This window comes from Aplysia californica, unplaced genomic scaffold, assembly GCF_000002075.1.
Source record: "Aplysia californica isolate F4 #8 unplaced genomic scaffold, AplCal3.0 scaffold00252, whole genome shotgun sequence".
Taxonomy (NCBI): Eukaryota; Metazoa; Mollusca; class Gastropoda; order Aplysiida; family Aplysiidae; genus Aplysia; species Aplysia californica.
Genome location: NW_004797522.1, coordinates 781,383 through 791,382, shown reverse-complemented (window position 1 = coordinate 791,382; position 10,000 = coordinate 781,383). Strand labels below are relative to the sequence as shown.

The window sequence follows — 10,000 nt, the reverse complement described above, 5'->3', positions numbered from 1 at the left end:
TCCTCCCTTTCTATCTGTCCGTCTTTCTTCCCTATCACTAAATCATTGCTTCTCCTAACTCAAACTCAACATCAGTCACTTACTGCATTTATGTGTTATATTTTCTAATGTATTCTTTTGTAAATTAAAGTTGCGACGGGAGAAAACATGAAAGGAATTTCCTTCCAAAACAGTAACGATCTTCTCTTGATGTCTCGATTGGGAACTTACCTGACCTACTTCGCACATTCGGGCTGTCTATTCTCTGCGGGGCTACCGTGGGGGTACCCATGACGTCGTGCACGAAACACGATTTTAACTTAGTAAAAAGAGAGACCCCAACTGGACCTTTAGCGAAATATCCCCTGAATAGAATACTAAAGTTGGGATTCTTAGCCCTTATCCCGGAAGGCTAGGTATTAGACCTTACCTATCCTAAGATTATGGGTGTGGCTGAAAGGCATTAGTAAGAAGGAGCCAAGGAGTAGCAGTAGAAAGGCTGCAGAAAGAGTCAGGAGCCCAGAGGATGGGGCAAAAGGGTTGAGAGTGGAGACGAAAGTAGACGACAGAACATTGTTAAAGAACAAGAAAAAATAGTAGAAAGGAGAAATATTTAGAGAGAAAATTTTCCGTGGACACCTTTACCTTTCGGCAACGAGAGCCCCTGTTTTTTGTTTAATAAAACCAAGCGTTTTAGAATGCAAACGTTCGTCTTGCTTTATGACACGTAGACACGACTTGACATGAGCACATCCACGCCCTCGCCAGTTCAGTTCTTCCTTCTCAGTTCTTGGCTTAATAAAACCCCGCTTAATAATTATTTTTGTGAAGAGTAAAAGGAGTTCTTGTTCCGTTTACGCTGATTTTTTCTTCCGGCTTCGAAAACTCTGGCCAATACCCACCAAATCCTCCGGAAATTAAAACGGCGAAGTACCTTGACGCCTGAGGGGAAAGAGACAGGACAACAATAAATGTGTTTGTTTGTGTGAATAAAGAGAAACACACCGACACAATGACGGTCATTTTTGTGCCCGGAGAGAGAAAGACATACAGAAGCAACAAGGGATATAAATTAGTACCAGTGAAGGTCGAAGAACCTGCTGAAGCCGACTACTCATAAATATCCTGCCTGCAGAGATGAAAAAGAAATATTCAAACACAAGTTACACTTTCTTTGATTCCAAAAGCACTGAAGATGTATTTCATTTGGAGCATAATATCAAGAAAGTCGAGATCAGAAGGGAGGGAAGTTACAGTAGTACTTGGGCAATCTACTTCCTCTATGACTACCGCCAGGGGCGAAGTCTGACTTGACAGAGTAATCAAAGTAAGACAGGGAACCAAATAGAGATGTCACACAAAAATAGATTTCCAACATTAGAAACATAATAAACAAAACCTCTTACTCTAAGCAGCATCACTGACTTGTGAATGAAGACAATCCTGAATTCATGTTGTACGTTCAACCGTCAAAATAGTCGGAAAAACTTTCATAAATGAATATCTATTCCAAATAACACCAAAATTAACTAAAGATGTAAATGCACAAACAAACACGCACGCAAAGAAACAAAGATGACAATAGTACAAATTATGTACTATTATACTTGACTGTTATAATTATCAATTTGACTCCAAATTTGAAAGTTTTTGTCTGGCCTTTCGCGACCAGGAGCCGGTGTCTTAATCAAGGTCACGATCTGGTATAGGACGGTAAAACGTCGAAGAGATTACGAAGAGTTAGTTCCCCTCACCTTTGTGAGGTTGACTCCGTCAGTCTAATTATTGTAAGATTTCATAATCATTGCTTGCGACTGCTTATAAAAGTGGCCCGAAAGAGGTGAAGATTGGTAACAATTAAACAATTTTGTATTTTGTGCTCACTGTTCATTGGTGATTATGAACGTCTATTGGGTAAATTCGGCGACAACAACATTCCATGATTAAATTATTTTTAAAAAATTAAGTACACTTTTATTTGTCCCAGAAGGGCACTTTGATTTACAATGGCAGACATACATAAATACATAATTATAAATATGTACATACATAAATACATACATGCATAAATACATACATGTACACAAATATACACTATTACACAAATACAGAACAGTTTACAAACAATGTCACTGTGCAGCGCCCTGTATTTTGAGCTAGGGACGTCGTGTCTTACTCAAGGACACACTCCAGTGACCACCCATCTGATCCCTGTGTCACCGACACTTGCTTGACATTGCTTGAGTCTAAACTCACTACTCACTTAGCTACTCACTGGAGCAATTTGGAAGGGAAGCAGTGATTGTTTGATTATATAGACGCTTTGCCACTGTCTACCGCCAAGGCAAACCTGTATCATGCATACTGTCAAGACGTAAAAGGCCGTGATCCCGACTTTCTCACCATATATAAAAAAAACGGGAAGTTCCAGTGCAAGCGCGCACTGTAAATTGAAGGCACAGTTGCTTTTGAAACTAAATCACAGACTTGTAGTAAATTGTGCAAAGTCATAGTCCTTGTTCTCTATAAAACAAACTTCGCTGAGAAGCGTGCACTTTTTAAAGTCGCGCTGTTATACCCAAACATGGGACAAAACACGTCTCGCTATAGACGAGTGATCAAGTCACTTTTCACAACTTGTCTTTCATTTGGCTCCAAAGTCATATTACGGTGCGCTCAATTTTAACCGGAAATGCGCCACAGTGCAAAATGAAGGACATTATCATGTAAGTCAAAGACTATAAAAAAGTTAAGAAATAACAAGATGGTTCACTCTTCAAGAAACGAGTACTAGATCTAGATCTACGTTTTACATCCCAATCAGCTCGGATGTTTGGCTTTGGATCTCAAATAAAGGTACGTCCTACTTAACCTTTAGCCTTTGCTGGGTGGTATTACGTAATTTCTGAGTGGCGAGCTATGATCTCTGGTGTCTGTTTCAAAACTGGCACGAACTGAAGTCTAAGAAGAGCGATGATTGGTAAGATCTCGGTTCATGATATTTTCACCAAGTAGTAGTGGTTGAGTCAGTAACGTTGAGCGGCGTCTGTGGAGAAACCGTCAGGCGCTTTCGCTGTTGCGCACAGGAGTAGTGAGTTCGATTCTCGTGAGAGAAGAATTTTTATCGAGTAGTTCCGTCTATCCATCTATTTATCTATTTATCTATTTATCTATCTATCTATCTATCCACCCACCCATCCACCCATCCACCCATTCATCCATTCATCCATTCATCCATCCATCCATCCATCTATCTATCTATCTATCTATTCAACTATCTATCTATCTATCTATCTATCTATCTATCTATCTATCTATCTATCTATCTATCGGTCTAGCTATTTACCGTTTGCCGTCACAATTATGCTATGTTCCTCAGATACCATGACTGGTGGGATTCGGCCATGTCTCAAGGTTTTTTTCCTCGTCTTCATCGTCTGGGTCGGCATCGTCGTCTGCGGTTTCATATTCCAGTCCCAACTCCCGTCCCTCGAACACACCCCGATGTCAAACATCGCCTGGAAGGCTTCCAGTCTCTTTCTGTACCTATCGGAAACGTCCCGGGTGAGCAATGGGACGTCGCAAGAAGAGTGCAGTTTCCCGAATTTAGACCCGTTTGATCCTGTAATCATGCCATACGTAAAACGCTTCCCGCCCATCTCGTGCGAGAAAGGATTAGCCTCCATCGTATATCTCGACAGGTATTTTTTGAAAGTGAATAAAACCAAACTCCAGCAGAAATTTCCAGGCGTGAAATTCGGAGGATGCACATACAGGAATTTGTACAGAAAGGATAACAACGATTTCGAAGTGGTAAACGGTTCAGAAAGTGAGATGTTTAGCAACAAAATCAAGTTGACTATGAGGGATGAGAATTTGCTTATTGGATGCTTCGACAGTGAGCGCAAGCTAATATCCAGATCGTATATGACCGTTGTCCAACTGAAACCCGACGTGGAGTTCAGGTGTGAGAAGGACTACAGATCGCATCTGGAAAACTTCCAACCGCGAGAGACTCTCAGCGTCCTCATGGTAGGCACAGATGGAATGTCGAAGCAGAATTTCGTAAGGTCTATGCCCAAAACCAGAAACTTTTTACTAAAGAATTTAAGCGCGTTGGAGCTACGTAAGTACAATAAATTGGGTTTAAACACTTTTCCCAATGTCATGCCTCTTCTGACAGGCAAACATTACACAGAATTCGCCGACGAATGGAAGTGGGACGAGCCGTTGGATAAGATTGACTACGCGTTTCTGTGGAACGATTTTCGGCGTGTGGGATACCGCACAGCCATGTTGATGGACCGAGTGCAGGTCACGGCGTTCCACTATCAGAAAAAAGGCTGGCACAAGCAGTTCGTGGACTACAACAACAGGCCTGTGGTGGAGGCTTCTGAACCGGACAAACTGGTGCGTCTTCCGGACAGTAACTGCGTGGGGGATGTGCCTGAGATGGCATTCATTTATGACACGTGGACGCAGCTCACTCAACTTTTTAACAACACCCGCAACAAGCCATACTTTGGGTAGGTCCACCAGGCTTTACTTTGGTTAGTACAACTGGCCGTAGTTTGAGTAGATACACCAGGCAGTACTTTGGGTAGATACAACAGGCAGTACTTTGGGTAGATACAACAGGCTTTAGTTTGGTTAGGTACACCAGGTCTTAGTTTGGTTAGATACAACAGGCCGTAGTTGGGTAGATACAGCAGGTCGTAGTTTGAGTAGATACAACGGGCCGTATTTTGGGTAGATCCACCATATACATATAATAATTGCCTAACAATACCAACAAAAGCCTCAGACGTATAATAATTATTTAACAACACCTGCAACATGCCGTACTTTGGGTAGGCATAAGTAGATACAACAGGCCGTACTTTGGGTACATACAGCAGGCCGTAGTTTGGGTAGGTACATTTGGATACACAAGAACGTACTTTGCGTAGGTATAATAAGCTGTACTTTAGGAGATACATTTTGATATACCAGGCCGTACTTTGGGTAGGTATAATAATATGCTGTTGTTTGGGAAGATATATGTAGATATAACAGGCCAATAGGTAGGTCGATAGGTCCATCAGTGATACGTATAATAATTATTGAATAACATCCTCACCAGGCCGTACTTTGGGTAGGTCCATCAGTTATAACATGAAATCGTCGAATCGTGTTTTGGGTATGATCATCGTCTGAACATATTATGATTAATCACATCATATAAAAAAACATCCGCGCCAAGTCGTGTTCGGATAGGTCTATCAGTTCTACATAATTATTCAGATAAATTTTGTTTAATAGAAATAGAAGGCGCATTTTAAACCTTACTTTGGGAAACTGTAATTGCACTTGTAAAATTTTCTGCACTCCCACCAACAAAATGCAGAAGCCTACACAGTTGATGTTTGACAGCAGCTACACCACGTCTTACTTCGGGTATGACGATCTCACTTGTTAAACAAGTTGTTTACATTTCTTGCAAAGACTTACGAAACATACAGCAGCATCCTTGTACCGTTTTATCGTGTGGACCTGCGTCTCTTTCCGAAAACTTTTAGACGCTCACCGGTTCGTAATTCTAGATCCTCCAAAGTTCGACAAATAAAACAACCAACGTCGGTGTCTGTGGTAGCTTTAGGATAATTCGTCGTAGCATTCAGAAGATAACAGTTTAATTCCCCTGAGGAGAAGATTCTTTTATCAAGTATTTTATTTTCGTCTCTGTCTGTCTGTCTGTCTGTCTGTCTGTCTGTCTGTCTGTCTGTCTGTCTGTCTGTCTGTCTGTCTGTCTGTCTCTCTCTCATTTATATATAAATTATATGCATATTTATAATTGATTCTAAATTATCTAAATTATGTTGATTAAGGCGTAAACCACCTTCGATTACTTTTTTCCTCTACCAGATACAGTTTCATTTCCCGCCTTACGCACGATAACCAGAACAGAGCGAGCGCAGGAGATGAACTGTACCTCAATTTCCTGTCTGATCTACATACCAAGAGGGTCTTGAACAACACACTACTCCTCTTTTTCAGTGACCACGGGGAGCGATTTGGTCCTATCAGGTCGGTAACAAAATAATAAAAATAATAACACATGACATTTATATAGCGCTCAACCCCGATTGAAGTACTCAGGCTCTGAGCACCTTACAATACAGTACAACGTACAACAGTCACACAAAACGTTCTGTTCTGCCTAAAAGAAAATCACTCCAATCTATTCATCTTATTAACTTAAAATCAGTAACAACTTCAGCTGACATTTGAAAGAATCAAAAGATTTGACCTCTCTTAAAGTACTTGGTAAAGCATTCCAGATCTTGGGGTCTTGGTATTCAAATGCCCTTTCACCCATTGTTTTAAGTTTCATCGATGATAAAATAAATTTCTTTTTGTCAGCTGATAACCTTAACTTCGAGTTGAAAAGAACATGCTTAACTTACTTTACTTTACTTTTTTCTTCCGCTTGTACCCTGGGGTGTCGCGGGGAGACACAGGTGTCTGTCTGCAGCAAGTCGTGTGGCCTGTAGGAGGAACATCCCATGATCTTTAAGGGTGTCTGCCACAGATTCACTCCATCGTCGCCTTGGTCTTCCTCTGGCTCTCCATCCAGAATATTTAATGTTGTATGCTCTCAGAGCTGGATGGTTTGAGGGCATCCGCGTGAGGTGTCCGAACCACTTGACCTTTTGTTTTTCAATGTGTGGTAGGACTGGTGTTGCTCCCACGGTGTCCCTTATGACTTCATTTTCAATTTTGTCTCTTCTTGTTTTGTTGACCGCTCTTCTTAAGCATTTTATCTCGCATGTGACCAGTTTCCTCTCTAGGGCTTTTGTTAGAGTCCATGTCTGGCACTGATATGTGAGCGTTGGGAGGAAAATGGCGTTGATGAGCTTCGCCTTGGTGCTCATGGGGATATTGGGATGTTTCAGGAGAGGGCCCAGTTGGTAGCTGACTGCGTTGGCTCTCTGGCATCTAGTCTCTATCTCTCGATCTAATTTTCCATTTTCTGTGAAAATGCTGCCCAAGTATTTGAATTCTCTGCTTTGTTTTAGTTGGGATCCATTGATGTTGATATCCACTTTACCTGGTCTCCTGCTAATTGTCATGACTTCGGTCTTGCTTATACTGATCTTCATGTCATATTTTTCGCAGCTCGCATTTAGTTGGTTTATATGCTCCTGTAGCTGAGTCTTGTTGTTAATCATTGCCAGGTCATCTGCAAACATGAGTTCGTTGAGTGCCTCTGGGTCTGGATTGGCCTCTTTTATTATCTGGTCCATGTAGATCACGAAGAGCAGAGGGGAGAGATTGCAGCCCTGTCTCACTCCGGATGTTACTGGAAACCAGTCCGATGTTCCACTGGTAGTTCGGACAGCGCTTCTGCTGTTGGCATAGATAGCCCTGATGTTGTCTAGCAGTTGTCCCTTGATGTCGTACTGCCGTAAGATCTTCCATAGCTTGTTTTTATTTACTCGATCAAAGGCTTTTTCTTGATCCACAAATACGAGGTGGAGATCTTTGTCGTATTCCAAAGCCCTCTCACACAGTTGTCGGAGTGCGAAGATTGCATCAGTGCACCCTCTTCCTTTTCTAAAGCCAAATTGGGCGTCACTGAGAAGATGTTCGGTTTTTGCGCGAGTACGTCGCTCTAGGATTTTTGCATACATTTTCCCCACATGGCTGAGAAGAGATATGCCTCTATAGGTGTTGCAGTCTTTCTTGCTGCCCTTTTTCTTCCATATTGGCACCACTATCGCATTTTGCCAGTCTGCTGGCACTTTTCTTTCTTTCCATGCTTTTTGGAAGATGATTGTAAGCCAATGTATTCCGGTTTCGCCGCATGCAAGGATGGCTTCGGTTGTGATGCCATCGTCTCCAGCTGCCTTGTTCTTTGGACTAGTTTTCAGTGCTTCTCTCACTTCACTCTCCAGGATGGTAGGTTCTGAGTGCTCAGGGTAGTTGGCGGTGAATGAGCACTGATTCTTAACAGATTTGATAAAAAAGATGGCGCATTATCATTCAAACATTAATTGTGACCATAGGGTGGCCAACTTGTACACCATTCTTTTCTCAACAGGAAGTCAATGCAATGTATGTAAAAGAGGTTTAGAAGTCTCGCTTTCTTTTCGGTATAACTAAACTAAAGCATTGTTTTGGACCAGTTTAAAGTCTTTTAACTTTTTCCAGTGATATTCCTGGTTATTTTGAGTTTACTACTACTACTACTACGACTACGACTACTACTACGACTACTACTACGACTACTACTACTACTACGACTACAACTACGACTACGACTACTACTACGACTACGATTACTACTACTACTACTACTACTACTTAACTACTACTACTCTTAACTACTACTACTACTACTACTACTACTACTACTACTACGACTACTACTACTACTACTACTACTACTACTACTACTACTACTACTACTACTACTATAATAATAACAATAAATTATCATCATCTATATCTATTATCTATTTTTGGTGGCCGAATTTTGCTATTTAAAAGGCTTTTAATGGCTGCGTCGATCGACTTGTGGTTTTGGCCAAAAAATTCTTTAAAATATTCTCCAGATCATGACGCCCTTTTTTTTTCAGTTCTGAGACTGCAAAAAGCTAAATTTCTTTCTTTCGCCCATCGCTTTTGTAGGCCGACGTTTCTGTCTCTGTAATTTTAGAAAATCCGCCAGATTTGTTTATTTCAAGTCGTACTTCCGTTCGATACTATCGTGCATTGTTGCACAATACTGAGCACTTATTTGGCAACTTGGAAACACATGTGTCCCTTTTCTCTCAAGATTCATTGCTCCATTCCAGAAGAGTTTAATTATAGTAGGCCAATGATTTTCAGTTGATCTTAACACACCGATCATTCCTTTCATAGAAATTTGGCCCAGCTAGTATATATATATAAAAGTGGATTTGAGACGCTTTGTGCACAAACTCCTCCTTTATTACCTAACCTACACCTTTGAAACTTTGCAAGCGTCCACAGCATCCTTATCGCTGGGACCTAACTTTAAAAATTCCACACAAACTGCTTTCCCTGATTTTTTCAAAATGCTTTGTTTCGTCCACACAGAGTTCTATTCTTGGGAAAGTCCGTCTTCTAAGACGCCATTGTGTAAACAAGTGAGGTTTCCGTTTACTGGCCGTGCGCATTGATGCCACACCTTTGAAATTCTGGAGCGTACAACCACGAAAGCAGAATAGAGAATCAATCTATACCTCTATTATATATTTCGGAACTTGGAAACACGAGTGTCACTTTTCTCTCAAGATGTATTGCTCCATTCCAGTAGAGTGTTTAATATAGTAGGCCAATGACTTTCAGTAGATGTTAATGCACCGATCATTCCTTTCATCGAAAGGGGTCCCAGCCAGTACTATAATAAAAGGTGGGGGCCAAAGTTCTGCCCACAAAGGCTTTTTTATGACAATACCAATCGTTTTGGAAAAATACATATTATTGCACTAACGTTTACCAATTGTCTTGCGTGGGGCTATTTTAGAAGCTTGATAAGCGCTGTGTAATTAAACCAGTTTCTGAAATAATTATCACATTGCCGCCGTCATCCTCATCATTGTTTGGAAAGCAGAGTAGGAGGGGGAGTCTTGTTTGAATTTCATACAAAATGACTTTAAACTATAAAGTGTTTAAAATTTGTTTAATAGACACAGCTCAACGTTTCGCCTCTTGGGCTTCCTCTAGAGCCACTGAGAGAAAAACTACTTGTGCGCTGTGTACTAGATCTAGTAGGGAAGTGGGCCTCCCAAAGATGACGGCTGTGCCTTACCAGTTCCACTCTAGCCAGTCACAGTCGTGATACCAACCTTTTTCTTTGAATATGTATGTACACATAAAATGGAATATCAAGCTAATATTTCATGTAATAAGTCAGAAACATATCTGATGTTAACGGGAGTGATTGCGAGGGCATCATCATCATCATCACCATCACCATCATCATCATCTCAAATAATAATAATAATAATAA

General features: G+C 41.0%; 1 protein-coding gene across 1 annotated transcript in view; it reads left to right on the top strand.

Moving 5' to 3' along the window:
- The first annotated feature begins 2,775 nt into the window (after positions 1–2,775).
- LOC101862804 overlaps positions 2,776–10,000 on the top strand; it is a 10,819-nt gene continuing 3,594 nt past the window's right edge. The window contains exons 1-3 of the mRNA XM_035970320.1: positions 2,776–2,835; positions 3,359–4,505; positions 5,884–6,045. Of these exons, the coding sequence (XP_035826213.1) occupies positions 3,364–4,505; positions 5,884–6,045 (1,304 nt within the window). The 5' untranslated portion in view covers positions 2,776–2,835; positions 3,359–3,363. The remainder of the gene's footprint in view (positions 2,836–3,358; positions 4,506–5,883; positions 6,046–10,000) is intronic.